Source organism: Plectropomus leopardus, chromosome 9 (assembly GCF_008729295.1).
Source record: "Plectropomus leopardus isolate mb chromosome 9, YSFRI_Pleo_2.0, whole genome shotgun sequence".
In the NCBI taxonomy this organism is placed as follows: Eukaryota; Metazoa; Chordata; class Actinopteri; order Perciformes; family Serranidae; genus Plectropomus; species Plectropomus leopardus.
The window spans coordinates 7,940,042-7,959,141 of record NC_056471.1 but is presented as its reverse complement, the minus strand read 5'-3'; the positions used below and the strand labels follow the sequence as shown (position 1 = coordinate 7,959,141).

General features: G+C 38.8%; 1 protein-coding gene across 2 annotated transcripts in view; it reads right to left on the bottom strand.

The window, feature by feature from the left end:
- The window catches only part of pigg (phosphatidylinositol glycan anchor biosynthesis class G), a 94,538-nt gene that overhangs the window by 23,219 nt on the left and 52,219 nt on the right, over positions 1 to 19,100 (bottom strand). For both annotated transcript variants that reach the window (XM_042493498.1, XM_042493499.1), the window contains exons 9-10: positions 14,353 to 14,750; positions 10,072 to 10,263 (exon numbers count right to left, since the gene is read on the bottom strand). In XM_042493498.1, coding sequence (XP_042349432.1) covers positions 10,072 to 10,263; positions 14,353 to 14,750 — 590 coding nt within the window. The remainder of the gene's footprint in view (positions 1 to 10,071; positions 10,264 to 14,352; positions 14,751 to 19,100) is intronic.

Sequence of the window (19,100 nt, the reverse complement as noted above, 5' to 3'; positions counted from 1 at the left end):
GTTAATGATGCTGCATCCTCCTTTGAAGTGTGTGCTTGGTGTCAGTATGCACAGCATCTTGAAACTTCAGTCTAGAGGGAGATTTTGTTCCAGACTACAGACAGTGTAATTGTTAAGTCATTAGTATTGAACAACAATCCCATCAACCCTCCTCAGAGATATTATTGTCATTTTGTGTGAAGGAGTTTGGAAAAGTCCTCCAGTTGCCCTCCAGCATGCTGTAGTTCAGATCGCCATGCAAACACTGAGGTCACAGCGGGTCGCTTTTTCTAGAACAATAACAAGGAAGAGGCCAAAGTTGTTGTAAAATAATAGTGTTCAGCTGTGTCTTTCAGCAGAGCACATTCATCTTAAAGAATAATGCTAAGAGGGCATTTTGTTATTTTGGGCATCATTTGTCGAGATAACGTGTGGATTCACAGAGCTAGAACATAATAGAAATCTTTCCAGAGAATGCCACGATCAAATCAATAACACAAGAAGGCAGGTCATTAAACTTCCATTAAAGCAGATACAATATTAACATATCCTGACTGTATTAATTGATCACTGGATCAAAGTTATGTAGCCAGACACATAGAGAATGACTAGAGAATATAAAAATACGTCCAAAACACTATTACTCACACGACGATTCTCTCTGTTATTTCTTTCATTTTATACATATTATAGTAATTATATTTAAAGGTCCCAGTTTTATAAAAAGTCAGATTTTCATTCCTCTTTAAACATAAAGTAGGTAAAGGGGTTATATAGAAACTGTGAAAGTATCAAAATGCTCAATCCACAGAGATATGCCCACAGACTGAAAGTGTGCCTTTAAACAACCCGTCAGGATTTCGGTGAATTTCACAAGTGTCACTTACAGACCGAATCACAATGTCTATTTACAAAAACTTCCAGGAAGAAAATCCTCACGTCACATACATGAAATCAAACAATGCTGAGCACAAGCTCTGTATGCTATATTTAGAATATTTTCACCGCTTTACCTTGCTGTCAGACAGCCTTTTTAAACGGGAATTTAAGCCGTTATCTCAAAGCCACAAGACTCTATTGACAAAAAGAGTCGTTTAACTCATCAGAAAACTAAGTTGCTGATCTACTGCGGCAGCAATCAGTTATTGTGTAAGGTAAAGCAGAGCAAATATTCAAATATAGCAAATATTTACACTGATATTAATTTTTGGATGGCTAAAATACATTTTGCTGCAGTCCTGTCTATAGCAGTACATTGTTTTTTTCTGTCCCCGTAGTTTATCAAAGATAAAAGCAAAGCAACAAACTACCTAAAATAAGCACAGCAACGATGTCACATAGGTCGGACCATTGGGTTTAACTAAACATAATTAAACATTACAGCTACGGCTGAAAATGACACAGAAATGTCAAAGTTTGCTGATTTTACGTAACTCCAAAATTCAAAACAACTGCCAGTTGTCTAGCCAGAAGTGATGTGCAATGTGTCAGTGCAATGTCACAGTGATTTGGTCTATATAGACTGTTTTAAACTTGAAATATAAACATTTTAAATGGGTCCCTTTGTCCCAGTGTACATGAATGACATCGGCTGACAGACAGTTAACATGGACCCAAGCTGTTGCCTTGAAATACAATGCCAGTAAAAAGATAGATTCATCTATAAGGATAGACAATGCTGCTGCAGTGCCATTACAGTCATTTCTCCCACTGCAATAAAGCTGACACCAAGTTGTTTACTCTATTCAGCAGTAAACTGAGATATCTGACATATCAATCACTGTCATTTTTCCCAACTCTAGTTGTTCCATCTTTAAAATGTGATACACAGTGTTGTGGGACTGTTAGCAGATATTGGTACACATGCTGCAAACACAGCCTCGTACTTTCATGCACCACTCAACATTTAGCAGTGTTTTGAATCAGAGGAACAGAGGACAGTTTTGTGGTTGTCAGTCCAATCTGATGAAATCATACACACATTCCTGATGAAGCAGAATAGCTGAGTGTTTAGAATATTAAAGGGGGCAGGCAGAAAAAAGCACACAAGAAAAGTTACATTTTGAAAATACACCCTAAAGTTTCTCCCTTCTTAGCACCTCCCACCAGACGACCACGGGCATATGCACATGCTGTATACAGTAATCTCTAAGTAAGTCTCTCTTTGCTATGCTTTCTCTCTCTGTTTATCAGACCTCAAATCAGACAGGAATTAGCAGCTCAGAGACAGACCTTTGGTTAGGCCAGCACCAACCCTCCCATGCAGGGTGTCGCTGCAAGATTGTGGCCAGTGGCAGCGCCCGGTCTAACCTATATTTAAGGCAGTAACAGAAAGTAAGCTGATGGGATGGCATGGGATGGATTTGGGTTGCTGTAGCCACTGACTAGGGGTCTTTCTATGGAGCTGCTGCCTGCTCTCCTCCTTTCGAGCTACATAAGCAAGAACTTGAAGTTGCAGCTGTGAGCCTCTGGCTTTGGTTTTTAGGCCTAACTATGAAGAACATTTCTCTCCATATCTGAGATGCTTTGCTGATATTGACACATGCTTTATTTTGTTGATCTATTAGACTCTCTTTTTGATAATTCCATAGTCCTTTTTGGGGGTTGCTTTGCAGTGTAGGCAAATGTCACCAATGCTGAAAAAGCAACTTTTTTTTAAAAGACTCTCCACCATTGAACAAGGCTATCACTAAAGGGACGTGCATGTGCATCTGCATTTCTAGAACACTTAAAAAAGAAATGATTTGAAGCCTGAAAGCCAAGAGGAGGTGGAGAAGTGTAGTCTTCTTTCAGACCAACCGAATTACAGAATGCTCAAAGATTATTATTGGATTTTGGCCCAATGATGCCAAAATGGAACTGCCTTCCCTCCGCCTTAAAGAGTCACTTACACCACTAAACATTTTTTTATTTATTTCATCTCACCCGTAGTGTTATTTGTTAGTTGAGAATGTTTTTGTGTGAGTTGCCAAATGTTGGCGATATCAACAGTAGACATGTCTGTCTTCTTTTAAATATAATGGAAAAAGATGATATTTGCCAACCAACTGTATCACCGCGGAGAAGGAAGTGTGCAGCTACTCACTGACTGGAGGCTCGTGCTCGTGACAGCATGAGATGTAAACATTTATGGCGTCCTCCTCAGCATGAGTAAGGTGAGGTAGCAGTAGATGCATTCTTCCTTCTGAGTGGTGATACAGTTAGCAGGTGTAGTTCAGTAAAAAGAAAATAGTTCCTACACTGTAACTAGGACGCCCAGTAGCTCAGTTGGTGGAGCGGGCACCCAACGTACAGAGGCTACGTCCTTGCAGCAGCAGTCAGGGGTTTAATTCCAACCTCTGCCATTTGCTGCAAGTCATCCCCTCTTTTTTCTCCTTCAGACTTAAGCTAAGGCAAAAAGCCTAAAATATAATCTTTAAAATAAAAAGAATTGGTTATTTAGCATTTTCCCAAAATACAGTAAAACACTTCAATCTTGATGCTTTTTGGAGCCAAAACAACAGTTAGCATAAACAGTGGGCTGCTTTACAATTCTACGGCATTATGCAGTATCTTTCATTTATATAAAGGCAGACCTAACAGACGGACAGAAACCACAATATTACCCTGTAAACCTCACATTCTACTGTAGAATACTGCAATAATTTAACAGTAATACTGAAGTGTTACAGTGTATGAAGCTGCTCACAGTAAAGCCTGTGGATTATCTTGAGTAATTGGATCATGATTGCTGATGGAAGGCATTGCTGTTGAGTTTTTCAAATGTATTATTTTGTGTTTTGAGGACCACAACCTAAGTGTCATCTACTGTAGTTCCAGACTGGAGTGAAGGAAGACATCTCTACGGTCAATATCTACAACACTTGGCAACTCACACCTAAACAATCAAGACTGATAAATAACACTACAGGTAAGAGGAACAATATGTCATTCGGTTTTTGGAGTGAACCGTCCCTTTAAACTCTTGTTATATAATAACATGAGATCTTTTTCAAACATTGAATAACTATTTCTTGCTTATATTGTTATACTGGTTATATACAATTGGATATTATCAAGGAAACAACTTTAGATTTGAAACAAAGTTTTCACGGGCTTTAAAGCCTTAGGGAATCCCCCACATTACTTGGTGGAAAAACCCCAGTGAAATCAATCTGATCTTATTTGCTGCATTTTGTAATCTTAATGGTAGTAGCAGTGGACAGAAAACAGTAGCTTGTCAAGATGTGGTACAGAGGAGCTGCCTGGATTTCATGTTACCTTGGAAACAAGCGCTGGTGTTCCAGCAAGTGAATAAGAAACGGTAAGACGATGTCCAATTCCCGTCAACATGTTTGGTATATCCCCTTCATCAATCACCTGCGTCGGGCTAACGCTTACAGTAAATCAGCCAAAACAAGTAATTCACTGCCAGAGGAGAGCTTTGAAGCAGACGCCTGAGAATGAGGAGGGCCTGCGATGCTTTGTCTGAGCCGTGGTCTTTCTGTCGGATAAATCTGGCCACGTCAAAGTTGCAAACTATTGAAATGCCACTGGGACAAAGTGGCAGACTTTAAAACAATGGCTATGGACAAAACATCTAATTACACTACAAACCGCTAGATCAATACCTACTCTGCTGGCAGTGTGTGTTGATGTCTTTTTTCCTTCTTTTTTTTCAACTTTTTGTTCGATCAGAAAAAAAACGCTTTTGTTTTTTCTGAAATAATACCATGATTTGGAAAGGTAAAGTACACACAGAAGCACTTTAACGAACAATGCTTTCAAGTCAGTGGAGAATAATAATTTGTTAAATGCTACCACTGATGTGTTGTAGCAACACAGAATTGCCTTTGAAACAGGGTTATAAAATGGTTTACCTCTTGGGTAATAAAGCTGAATTCTCTGTGTGAGTATCTGTCTGTCTATGTGTGTGTATGTGTGTGTGTATGTGTGTGTGCGTGTGGCAGGGGTTCACAGGTGTTTTGAGACGAGTTTGAATATATTTCCATTTTTAAGCGGGATCGGTATGCATGAATATTTTTAAATTGGGAACCTTCACAACAACAGCCCCTTTCTAGTTAAAGCAGCACATGATAAAAATGGGTCATGTTTTGTGCAGGTGTGAAGCACATACACATGCAGATGAAAACAAACATTGTAAATGCTTCTTGTGGCTTTGCCTTTGGTAGAAAATATGCCATAAATGCAAAGGAGGGGGACGGAGACTGAAGCAAACTTTGGCTGTGACGTATAGAGGCTTAGACAGGCTTGGCCCTCAGCCGGCTGCTTTGATGTTGAGCTACTTCCTATTAGAGCACTTAATTTTTTCTGTTACCTTGATTGTTCCTTTCTCTATAGATTTTTTTTATATTGCTTCTTAGTGCTCAGGTTGTAATCAGTGATCTTTTAATATCCAGTGAAATAAAAAATAATGCAGAGTATATCTTTGCCCTGTCAGTTGACTGGTCGTCTATTTTTAGGCTCATTTCTGATGATACCATAAGGAAGGGTGTGTGTGTGTGTGCGTGAGAATGGAAAAACAGACAGAGAGACAAACTGTATCCACAGTGACATCAATCCGAGTAACTCTTTGAACCGTTTAAAGTGAGCAGCGTTGGCGGTTCTCAACCCCATTAGCCATTTTGAAAGATGCAACAGCGCAATTAGGCAGAAGGCACAAAGGGAAGGCGAGGAGGGAGCCGGGGAGTTGTCAGGCGGCTTTACTCTGATAAAACACACAGAAAGAGTAACCCTGGAAGACCAGACTTTAAAAAGGGTCACTATACAAAGTCATTCCTTTTTACATTCACATTATGGTGCAGAAAAAAAAAACCACAGTGAAAAAACATTTGGGGCTTTATAGTTTCAGAGAAAAAGAAACTGCTCTGATATTCTATCTACAATAACCATAAGGTCGACTATATGGTTGTTCAAAAATACCAAATAATTAGGCCCATGGGAAATTTTCACCATTATTTGATTCCAGCAACTCAGCAGTTGGAAGCTATACTATACCATAACAAAGTACTACTCTGGTATAATTATCGAACATGGTATAGGCAGATATTCGCCCTGTTGACTGCCATTGACCTATTGGCATATAAGATGAGCTTCACTGATGAGAGTGGACCATATTTTTCTGTATGTCATCAATTTTGCACAGGCTAAAAAGCGCGACTCAAGTTAAGTATCCAGTGGTCCTTGGGACAAACATGTTTGGGACGAACAGAGATCCTGTGCAAGGATGCCTTCAGGCCAAAATGACTCAATAAACTCACTATCAGCACCTCAGGGGACTCACTTTACTGTGTCCCTGATAATGAAAAACACAACCACGCTGAAAACAGCCCGAGAAGAGCTCGTAACATTAGCTTTTAGCAGCCAGTGGCTTAAACTTACTGCTAACAAAGGTTGAATAGAGTGCTCCAGGTATGATGTTTTTCTGAAGGCTTGTGTGAAAGTTAGCATTGCCCTGGTTCCCTCAAAAAGCCTTTGGGATTTTTCCATTGGATTTTGGATATTTCCAGAAAAATTAGCTCTGTGTAAACACATGTTTATGATACTTACATGTTTGTTCAGCAGGATAATCTTCACAAATGAACACCACTTTAAGCCTACATGCAAACACCAGAAGTAAAAAAAAAAAAAAAGGATACAATTGAACTACACTACGGTCAAACTACATCCCTTCCACTATGATGCTGTAAAGTCGTGTTCGGTGTGATGACGTTTTGTACTCTCATTTAGCCACTTGATAGAAACTGTATGGAAGACACATGGAAGCTTCAAAGTTCACGTGGTGGGGTATTTATTGACATATTTTATGTCATAGAACAGAATGTGAAAGTCTTTTAAGCTCGTCTTAACCACAAGCCTTATTTCAGGCATCTAACCAAAAAACACATCCAAAACACCCACTGACTTCAAGATAAGGGAACCGGAAAATACTCATTTCCCAATTTTAGGGCTCATTTCGGCACTTCTCCTTTGAGGTACATTTTGATGTGTTCAAGAGTGTTGGACATCTTAAATTATAACATTCTCATAAGGTGTTCAAATGAAATCTGGTAAATTTTGTTTTTGGCAAAAAAACAAAAAAACTTGAATTAATGCAGCTGTTTGAGAAAGAAATTTGTTGATGTTTTCACAGTAAAGCAAATATTAGAGAGGGAATTATGATATTTCACACAAAGGCTGTAGACGGCACTGGAGGAAGTTATTAAATAAAAAGGAGAAGAACTTTATTTCAAAGGTTGTTTTTCATAAATCTGTATTGTGCTCATTCAAAGAAAGTGTAATGAAACACAGTTATTTTCATATTGTATATTTCTTTGTTTCTATAGCACAAAAGGATGAATAAAGCAAAAAATAAAAAAAAATAAACTACACGAACAAAAACCCTAGCATCAGCTATCTGCAAAATTGTTATTAAGAATTTCACATTCCGTGCATGTATAAAAATTACAGAAATATAGCTTCTCCTTGCTCAATAATCAAAATACAGGACCTGAGACAGACTGTGTGTCATTGTCACAAGATTAAAGTTTGTCTCAGTTATATAAAAAATTTTGGCAAGCAATCCACAGCTTGGACCAAGTCTAAAATACATCCTTGAGGCGGAGCGCCATAATGATCAACTTGCTGAGGTCTGAGGAAAAAGCTAAAGGACGGGCTCAACATCAACCTTGTCAATCATACGCTTCGTCAAAATGAGCCGTGGTCCCTGCATGGCTTTAGTCAGGTGTCTTTGTGTCGGTGAGGGTGAGAGGTTGAGCTTTTAATTAGGTGAGCAAGTAGGAGAGACTGCCAAGGAGAACAGGAAAGGTTAGGGAAGGCCAGGTACTGGTGGTAGATGAAGGGAGGTCAAGAAAACTAGACAGGAGAACTGTGTGCAGCCCTGCACACTCATTATTTTCTGACGGGGGTTAGTAGGAGATAACTCTGTGCCAAGCTACAGTCTGCAGAATGAAAAATTACCACACTTAAGGAGCGGCAGGATTGTCGATTTCCTCTCGTATTGGACAATGCTAACAGTAGCTATTACATATAGATTGTACAGGATCAGATGTATACAGTGTAAAGAAGCATCAATCTTCAAGAGTAATGATGTATATTTAAGGCACAAATTAAACATAACTTTTCATTATTCCGGTTGAGTTCAAGGACGCACAGATTGTCTGGGGTGCACTGTAGGGTTATGTGAACATGAACTGTTTTATAATACACTGTGTAAAATGAATGTGATTATGAACGTCGTATGGTTGATTAAGGTTTGGGAGATTTCTACCCTCAGGTATATACCACAAGGGTTTCAGTGCAGCTGCAGGTTTAAGACATCCAAACTGTTCTTAAGATTTATCTTTCAATGATAGCAGGAGGAACTCGAGAGCAATTTAAGAACTGAGATAAAAAGGTTTATCCCCAACACGCTCAAAAAAGCACCCTCCTTATCACTAAGCAGTACAATAACTTGTAAAATTTCTTCATGTCTTTGCATCTTATATGAGTACAAATGTCTCCAATTCTAGGTTGAGATTATTTCTGGTCTCTAATTCTGTCAAAGAGCCTGTTTGAATCAAATCTGTATTCCAGAAATTCCGTTTGTATGTTACCAAACTGCTTTCTTAGTTATGTTGTCGTGGTAATGCAATTAATTACTTTCTGATAATGAATCACAACATTCATGTACCATGTAGGTTTCACGAGGCACTGGTTTGGGAGGATGGCGTGCAAACAAAGTGCAGGACCCTGACACCAAAACTTCCGGTTTGCGTCCCGATTCCTGACTTAGGCCGATGTTCTAAATGGATGCGACGTGAGTGAGCATCAGTGACTAAATCAGTGTGACTGTTTTCTATTAGCCTATTCTATCCCTAAAAAAATCCTGGCAATTGCTAAAACCAGGGTGAATTTCACCTATTTCAACTAACTAAAGTTGCATTCTTAAGTGTCATCTTATTGCATGTCATATCAGCACAAATGCTCATTTCGGGCCGATGCTGATACTTTATTTGAAAGCTGTTCGTGCATCCATATTAGAGACTATGAATGTCAATAAAATGTTGTGCCACTCAACTGAATGTTCAGATATTTCACTGGATAAGTGGAAACCCTGACCTGAGCTGGTTGCAATAAAGGAAAACTCAGGGGATCAGCAAAGTCATTAGGACTCATCCTATGGGGACAATGACCGTCTGCACAAAACTAGATGGCAACTGATCCAAAAATTTTTGAGATGTTTCACAGTTGGATCAACAGACAAACCCATTACCATCCCTAAAGCTATGTAAGTCTAAATACACGGTCTCTGAAATACCTTTAATAATCATTTAAAAAGTACAAAATGGTTGCTGTTCAGTGCCAACAGGTGCTAGGATTCCCTGGCCTGTGCCGTATTTTGCACACCTTAAAACACTCAAAGGAGTTTCTGCGCACTCACAGACTTACTAACCCTCCAACAACTGACTTTTCTTTACTGCTCAACAATGGAGAGAAATGCATGGTTTTGTATTTCAGTCATGGAAGCTAAAAAAAACTAATTTCAAGCCAAATGAAAAGCAAATTTACAAATGCATTATCCCAATGTTCTGCATGTTGTTACATTACCTCTTCACTATCCCTGTTCAATCTGTACTCTAATTAGCTTACTGCTCTGTGTTGTGAAAATGTGACTTTGTTTTCATCTTTTCCAGAGGACAGGAGGGGTGGAGGTTTGGTGGCTGTGCCAGAGAGTTTGTTTTGGAGGAGAAAAGAACTGTCGATACTACTGCATTTTTTACAGACTGTCAATTTAAATCAACAGCTCGCCTTTCAGTGTAATTAATTTAAGACGCAGTCAGAGTTTCTTTTAGGACTCGATGGCACAATGGGTCGGAAAGATTTACTGTAGATAGATGTAAAGAAAAAAAACTGTACAGCAGTTCATCATCACAGCTTAAGAGATACGGGTGTGAGTGCTCGTCCCAAGTGACACATGCAGCACTGCAGCCTGCACACTCAGCTGCATCAGAGCAGCACTCCTGCCCTCTAAATCAACTCGCTAACAGGGTACAGCCATTTGCCAACTGTTATGGTGAATGAAATCACGATCATAAGGTTCACAAAACTTACTTGGACGTAGTTCGACCCGAGTGTTGCCAGGGAAACAAGACATTGCCGACAGCTGCCCGGTAGCTGTAGACACCCAAAAGTCCGAGAGCGAGGGCAACCTTGGAGACCCACGAGCACCGTCTTTGAACCAGGAGGTAGATAAGAACCAAACAGAAGGCAGCCAGCAGGGAGAGTACGGTCCTGTGCTCCGAGCTGTAAGAACAACAGACAGACACACGGTCATGAGGTGAAGAAAATGCTGTGCACTCTGATATGAAGTAGCTCTTTGAATTTCAGAACTGAATTTCATTTCAAATACATTTACACTACATATTTCATGCATTTCAACATTTTTATTATTTTACCAAAAAATAAAATGAGAATGCATTAAGGTGGAGGTAGACCATTTTTTTGCTTTAAAGCTGTAGTTGATCATTTTTATGAAAACGACTGTCACATTTGCTGAAACTGTGTCCCTTTTTTCATCATTCTGTGTCCCCTGTCCAAATTCAGACATTTTTGCAGGTCTGTCAGCACAGCCGGTACTTTTCACGAGTTCTATTTTTTCCTCAGTCAGTTTAGAGCTGAGTATGCTCTGCGCGCCAAGAGTGTGGTGCAATCCATAACAGAACAGTATATACAAACATATATATATATATATATATATATATATATATATATATATATATATATAATATATAAATATTCCAATAGCACTCCGAATTAACATTCCTGCTACGAAAATATAAAAAATCATATGTCAGGAAATGTTTTAATTGTGGCGGGCTGCCACAAATAAATGATTTTGTGGAAAACCCTGAGATAGCGATTCTGTTTCCCTTATAGCTATCAGTACCTATCCCCACTTACGAAATGGTATCATTATGAGTTCTTTGCAGTTACTATCCTTTGGAGAGTGGACAGCTGAACAACCAAATTAACTGTGGGCACTGTAATAGTGGCTAGGCTCTGAGGAAAATAGAAAGCGATCTGGTTGAATTTGCGACAGCAGTGGAAACACGAGTGGCGGAAAACTTGAAAAGTTGTCTTGTTTCCACTTTAATTATATGATCAATCAAAACAAAAGCTTAGACCTTGAAGTAGACTATTTATTGAGCAGCAGAGAACATTTTAAGGAGAAACACTGTCAGTCAAATCCTCCAGCAGTAGTTTAAACTTTAAAGAGGCACGGATCTTCAATTGTTAACCGAATTTAAGGCTATATAGTTTGAAATTGCACTGCCACTGAGCACAGACAGGTAATAAGACCTCAGAGGACATATCAAAGTTGAATAAAAGCCGTGTATTTAGCCATTCTCTGGATCCGACAGCAGTGGAAGTTTTGAGACAAGATGAGGCGTAACGCTACCTCGATCTCATTATCCAAGCAACAGGCAGTACAGGTGGGAAGAAAGGGCAACGCTGGACAGGGAAAAGGTCAGAATCCACATCTCTATTCCACAATGTGATGCATGTTAAAGAACAAACCATAATCCCCTGCCCCGTGCTCTTGACAGAATATTAATGGCTCTGAAACAGTCAGTTTTACTGAGAAATCACCGTTTTTCTTCAGCCTGAGCAATCACAGGCTATTTTCCCTTCTTGAATCTTCTTCGAAAAAATGCTAAGTGTAGGGTTCTGTCAGCTTCCTCGCCAGGAAAACACCCTTAAAAATGTTTCAGTGTCAGGAGAAAATACTTGTATAATGTTATACCCTCCCTTAAATGTCTGATGACCACATCATTCTGGGACTTATTTTGTTATCAAGTGTAATTTTCTTGCATTTCACTCAACCTGCCTCGTCAATTTCCTATATTTCCCATAATGGCCTTCAATATTCCCCAGAGAGGTGAACTTGTTACATTGATCTGTTTTGTGTAGGTGGAGAGACAAATGGAAACTGCCACTGCATTGCATTTGAGACTACTCACAAATTGGTATCTCTGCCTTTTTACAATAAATCTATCCCCGTGTGACTGCTGAACGTCGGTATTTAAACAGCGAAAGAAGCCTATTAACTTTCATTCTGTTGGACTTCCACTAAAACCTCAAGTTTACCTCAAATTTGTTCCCCATCTCACCCTCAGCTGTAGCTGTGTTAAAAATGAGTTCTTATAATGTCCTGGCAGCTACAGGCTCCCACACATCTGCGTAAAAAAAGGAAAGGCTAATAATCCTCAGCCCTGCTAGCAGCCCCATGTTCATTACAGTCCACACATAAAAGTGTTGGACAGAACAAATAACATGCTGAGGATTTGGCTATTCTTAGAGCCTTTCCAGTAGGAGTTCAAATAGTAAAGTTTTTCTTGGGTAACAAGAGGCAAAGACATGGAGTTGTACACTCATTAATGCATGCATTTAACAGATTCTCTATCAAATATACTTCCAGACAGACTTCTGAGATTCGATATGATCACTTTATATGTCGAGCTCTTTAATGGGAACTCCAAAGACTTCAGAGAAGCTAAGGAGAAAGACAGACCACTCCATCTTTTTGCTATTCATAGAGTGGTGCGGCTTTTCCCCAGGGAACCTCTTAGGAATCATAATGCTGCCAAGAGTAATTCTGAATCTTCCAGGTAGCTGCTGCTGTTAACACTCTGTCTTTGCTCTGCTGCCTAGTAAAAACATCCAAGTTCACAAGCCAACAAAGCCAGCCAGCTACAGGTAGCGTCGTTAACAGTTTGGAAATTAGTACCCACCACTGGCCAAATATCGGTGAAGTGGATTTACAAGACTTTTCCATGACTTTTAGGCAAATTTTCATTCATTTACATTCTCTGAAATGACCATCAGTACTCCTTATTGGTTCTTTTTCATTACTATAAAGGAGCTTTTTAAAATATACATTATTTGTGTTTAAACAGAACTTGGAGTAACTGGTTTTAAATACTGGTTTTAAAATGAACATGTCTAAAAAACAAAACCCTCTACTTTTTTTATACTTTATTCTGAAATGCTGATTGTAATGCTTTTTCTTAATGTGTAACCACTGTTCCGTGCATGTAAACTTTGCGTTTGTTTTGAATTAGGGGCGTAACAATGCATCAGTCTGGTCTATATATTAATACAATGACTAATCCAATATTATTGATGCAAAGGGGAAATGTTAATATTATTATATTATATATATTGTCATATTTAAGATGTGCCTTTATTTTGAAATTTCCATGGTGCGTCTATGTCACCTTTTTTTGTCCAAATGCATCTCCTTTCTTAAAGTTCAGACAATGCTTGCGGCCTAATGCCAGGCAGATAATAGTAAAAAATACACTGAGGATATTTACTGAAATCGTCTCATATCTATTGTTGGCCTCTGAGTGTAATTTTAATTGTCTCATGGTACATTTCATTAAAACTATGGTGACCGAAGCAAACATTGAAATGGCCCTACCTAGAGCCAGTGTTTGGTTTGTACTGCAGAAACAACATAGTGGATTCTGTGGAAGCAGACCCAGGCTGTATGTAGGCTTAAATGTCTCAATCTCAGGTAACAAAAACATGATGATTTTTTTTTTCAGGTGAGTAGTTATGAATAATATATACCATTTCTGCCAATACATCTATCCTGCATACTGGACCTTGAAGTTGAAGCTTTTGGTGTCAGTGATACTACATGTTTAAATGAAGGATGAAATAAAATAATCATATAGGCTGTAGGGACTGGAGACTGACGACACCGCTGTCATGAGTGACATGACGGTCAGTCACTGGCAAAGATGCAGGTGTGAAATAAAAACCAACCTCTTGAACCATTTTTAAATAAGTAGTAGTAATTGCCTCAATTAATTAACTAATAACAGCTGCTTTTTTCTTATGTTTTTCTGCATCCTTTTTTCTTCGAATCCTGAGCAAATTAAAAAAAAAAACATGTTGAGAAGTTACAAGTTACAGGACAATTAAAAGGTTTAAAAATGGTAACAAAACAAAAAACAAAAAAAATCTGAATCTACAGATGATAATTAAAATAACAGTAATTATAAATATTGTTGTTTTTTGGACATTTTTTTTCCTATTTTTGAATTATTTTTGACTTTTAATCGTTTCTTTTTTTGTCTCTCTCTCTCTTTGTGAAAAGTAATTTCCAGGTCATTCTTACCTTTTCCTAATTTCTAGCAGTTTGTGGGATATCTCTTACAAAGTTGCTCAGTGGCTTTTAAACTGTGTATTCAAAAGAAATCAAACCACTTTTCTCAGATTTTAAAGGTGAAATGCATGTGAAATGCATCTGAACGCAGCACTAGAAAAACTGATGTTTCCCAAATTTCAAAGGGATCATTTTAAAGGAATAGTAAAGCCAACCTGTTGAGCCAGTGTCCCACGTCTGGAAGATGAGCCCACTGCACTCCGGTCTGGTTGAGGGAGCGCAGCAGTCGGCAGCAGACCAGAGTGAATGGCGGAGTGGCTAACGCTAGCCACTTCTCTGAGGAAATCTCAGCCTTGGGGTGAGCAGAGGGATGACTGTCTTTGGAAGGGAGGATAGACTCTTCTTCTTCTCCAGAACCTCTCTGCTCTCTGAAGTATTTGCGGCAGACATCCTGGAAGACGGCGAGGCAGAGGGTGTTGAGCAGGAAGTACCAGGTTTGGTGCTCTTCCTCTACGAAGCTGCTGGCCGCCAAGCTGAGAGTGTGTCCGACCGTGCCGGCCAGCAGCAACACATCCAGCTCTGACAGTGACCACTCGCTGCTCCGCAATGGAGACTGTGAAAGAGAAGAAAAATGTCCAAAATGGTGTTCAGTGTGGTTACAGTCATGACAAAAAACATTTGTATGTTACTTCATAGATGCTGAGTCATTATTTTTCTCTTGTCTGTTGGTTTGGTTCTCAGCCTAGTGTCTTATAAATCAAACAACAGATGTTCAGTGGGGGAAGTAAATATTCAACATTTTTAATGCAGCTATTCGTGTAGAATTTAGACCAGACATTAATATCAACTCAATAAAACTATCAAGTCCATAAAAAAAAGATAAATGCAAAAAGGTGGACTAACACAGGAAAAAAGTATTGAACATGCTTAAGGAATTCTATCTAACACTTTGTGGCGAGGCCTTTGTTTGCAATGCCAGCTTTTGAGATGCTTCAGTCTCTCACAGTGTTCAGATGGGAGTTTGGTTATTCTTCCATAAGGACAATCTTTAAATTTATGGCACATAACTGTTTTTAAAAGAAATCAAATAGCTCAGATTTGAAAGGTTTTAACGCACGTGAAAGGCGTCAGTAAAGAAAACTGGGAGGACCCTTTCCATAATGTTTTTAGACAGTTCTGAGTCTGCTGAAGGCAAAAGCAAGCACTTTTAATGGATGTAAACTGACGATGCGCAATTAACCATAGGGATTACATTTGCAGCCTGTTTCGCTGTTTACTGGACCAATGTCAAAAATGATTGTCTCAATTAGTCACCCAGACACAAAAACAATACTGAAGTTTCTCTTTAACCTGATACCTTTCCAAAATGGTGCTAGAGATGCAACTACCACAGATACACAAGCCCGACTACACACTTAACCTATTATCCCCTCGCCCACCTGTCTGTGCTGTGGATCCACTGGCAGTTATAACAGTTCAACTCAATGGGATAATTATTTAGATCAAACTACTGTGTGGGTGAATCGCAGCAATCTATTTCAATATTAAAATAAACCCATCAAGTGACATTCATTAAATGACCTATGCACTTCATAATAAAACTGTTCAATTTGCGACCACTTATACCTGCTCTATTATCTCAACCACATTGTTTCAAACTCAGAGAAAACTGTCCATTGATGCACACTGTATACTTTTCACATCCACATTTGATGAAAGATTACATCTAGACTGCTGATTTTTTTGACAGTCATTCATTATAGTCTACTTTATGTATAGAGGCTATATTTTGCCATAGTGCAGCAGACAGTGACTGTGATCTGTCACTCATAAACTGTGCTCGGTCACCTGTGGATGCCTCCATCACACTTTTGAAATATGTGTTTCAGCACCGTCCAATCGCGTTCTTGTATGCAAATAATATTGTTTGGTAGTGACAGCACATCGCCATGCGAGGCAAGTTCAAATGAAGTTCAGCCAACTTCTTAATTCAGCAGCATTATTTTCGTCTAACAAACAACTACCAAATATAGACATGCATCTTAGCCTGTGTTCACCTTGATGAAAAAGACTGCCTGTTCTTACATTTTCTGCAGGCTACAGTACCAGTTACTTTAACTGAGGGACTGAAATGACTTATTATTTTTCCCAGCTTTCACACACATGCCTGTCTACTTTAAACAACATGCTGTGTCAATAAATATTTAATTCAGGTAGTTGTGTTCCAAAAAAGAAAAAACAACATCACACAACTGTGGCAAATTTAGGATCTACAGCTTCCAGGTTGCATACATTTTCATACATTAGAAGTATTCAGGTTGTTTAGTATGAAACTCTTTCAATCACATTTTTTGTTTCCAAGTTTTTTATGACCGCCTCCCAGATTATAGTAATAATCTTGAAGATTTTCAAAAGTCTGGTGAGTCACTATGTATCTCAGTATGACATAATAAAATGGTAATTAAGTCTATGACCCACTGATGAAAGGTCAAGCATGTGTAGTGTTACCAAATGGGTGTCTATGGCGATATTCCCTGTAAAAATCATTAGCAGCACATAGGGATGTGTTTCCATTAACTAACAGTGATCCGGCTTTTGTAACATTATCAAATGTTTGACGATCAAATCATCACTAAAGTTTTCAAAAAATAAAAAAATGAAATGGTCAAAGTTATTATGATATTAAAGGTGTACTGATGAATTCACATCCTCAACTCATGCAATGAGGGATATGCAAGAAAACATACCACCTTAAAAGTTGCTGGCAGCTGCTGGCAGTAACCTCTGAGCGAGCGGCACAGTGAATTAAACAATCTATTCTCAGTTATAGCTGCAAAAAGTTAACTGGTAAAGGTTAAAAGGCAGCAAAATGTGCTTTCATTTTATAATTATAGTTGACCAATGTATGAAAAACTTCCACAGTATGATTAGTGGTTGCATAAGCATCAAAACCACCCACAACTCACCCCTGAGGGGCGTTGAAGGTTCTCTTTTGCCCAATCAACGGACAGCAGCCTTTCTAGCTCCATCTTTTAATATATGATCAGAGTTTAGTAACCCAACAGAGGGGTGATGGAAAATTGTATGAAATGGCTCTCTTGGTACCGTCTACAACTTTTCACAACGGAAATACAATAAAAAAATTTTTAATTTGTATGGGGCTGAACTGAACTGAACCAGACCGCTTGGTGGAAACAAGACATTTGTGCTAGGTTAAGCTAACCCTCTTTTGACTGTAGCCATCCTTTATTTAGCCAAAAGACTTACTGAAATTTAAAATATATTTTCCAAGAGTGACCTGGCCAAGAGGGCAGCCTAAAAAAAAGTTACAACAATAAATACAGACAGACAAATACAACTATCACACTATACAAAGAGCGAGCACAATCTCCAGTTAAAATGCAAAAAGTGCAATCATCAAATTTCAGTTGTCATTGTAGCAGTCACATTGACCAATAGTGCTATTTTATCGACCTTTTAAAAGTGACTTAAATTCCACCATAGTGATCAGTTCAGACAGCTTTAAGTCACTCTGTAGGTTATTCCAAGTGGAGGGGGCAGCAAATTTAAAAGCTTTTTTACCAAGTTCTGTGTGAACTTTGGGGACTGTCATCAAATAAGTACTGTAAGAGCGCAGACCATACTGATTCTGGTTTTTACACATACAAGTACATAAATAAGAGGGAACCAGCCCAAGTAGACTCTTGTATATAAAAACCGGCCAGTGTGAGAGCCTGCGGACAGACAGAGAAGGCTAATTAGCAGCAGCGTACAATGTACAGTGGTGTACGAGTTACCCACAGCCAGTAATGGCTGTCCAACAGACATATATGAGTACTATCAATCTTCTAATCTACCTTTCCTAGAAAGTGAATAAATGTCGACCTATTCCTTTAATTATCAAAAAAGACTGTTATACAATTGAAACAATGAATGAGCAAGGATATTCTCTTCAACAGCATAATATGGTAGACTTTTTGAGCAGCCTCAGGACCAACACATACAATGAAAAATCCATCAGTCAAAACCTCAACTGAAGCCTATTGTGCTAAAATGGATAAAGGATATTATTCCAATACCCTGTCAATGGCCCTCTCCTCACCATGACAAAGCACAGTAAAATGACAAGATAATGACCTTTTTGTCTAAAATATAATCTTTTGCCTTAAATTTTTGGAGGACTTATGGTGCCATCTTTGCACCCATGCCAGTCGATCATCATATTTCTATGACTTTAGGCCAAAGTACTGTAAGCTTGACAAATAAGTCGCTATACCTCTGGAAATACTTCAAAAATTCGTGGGTCTAATATGTGTATATGATTTATGATTTACTAATGGCAGACCATTAAACACAACCTTCCACCATGCAGTTGTGAAACACCCTTTCAGACTCATTTGTGATAGGACTTCCCAGCTTTTTCTGTGAACAAAGATCTTTTCACTCGAGCAAAAACAAGAGATGGAAACCTAGTATATGGCTAAGCTGAGTATGGTCGGTGTGCTAAATTATGGACAAATTGTTAGAGGGACAGTCAGTGATAGTCTCTATCATCTGCAGTTTTCTGTAATGGACCCAGTAATATTTGTTCTTAAAGTGTACTGAATGTGTTTGACTCAAATAATTTACTGCTTTAATTTATTGATTTCACAATGATGCTTTTGTCATAACATTGTTGTTTTGGATTCCTCCTCTAAAGTTTTATTGTCCTATTTCAGTCACTTGCCATTGCACAGTGGACAGGCATGAGTTTGTGTTACTGTCGCCCTGTTTACACCTGGTATTAACATGCATCTCAGGTGATCGATTCACAAGTGGACAGCTCTACATACAGGTGTGGATGCATCCAATGGTCTGGGCTGCATATGGCCCAATTCTTTGTCCTGGGCCACACTGAAGAAACGCCTACTTAGCTGACGTCAGCTTCTTATCAGACCCAACTCCCCACCGAATAAAAAACACT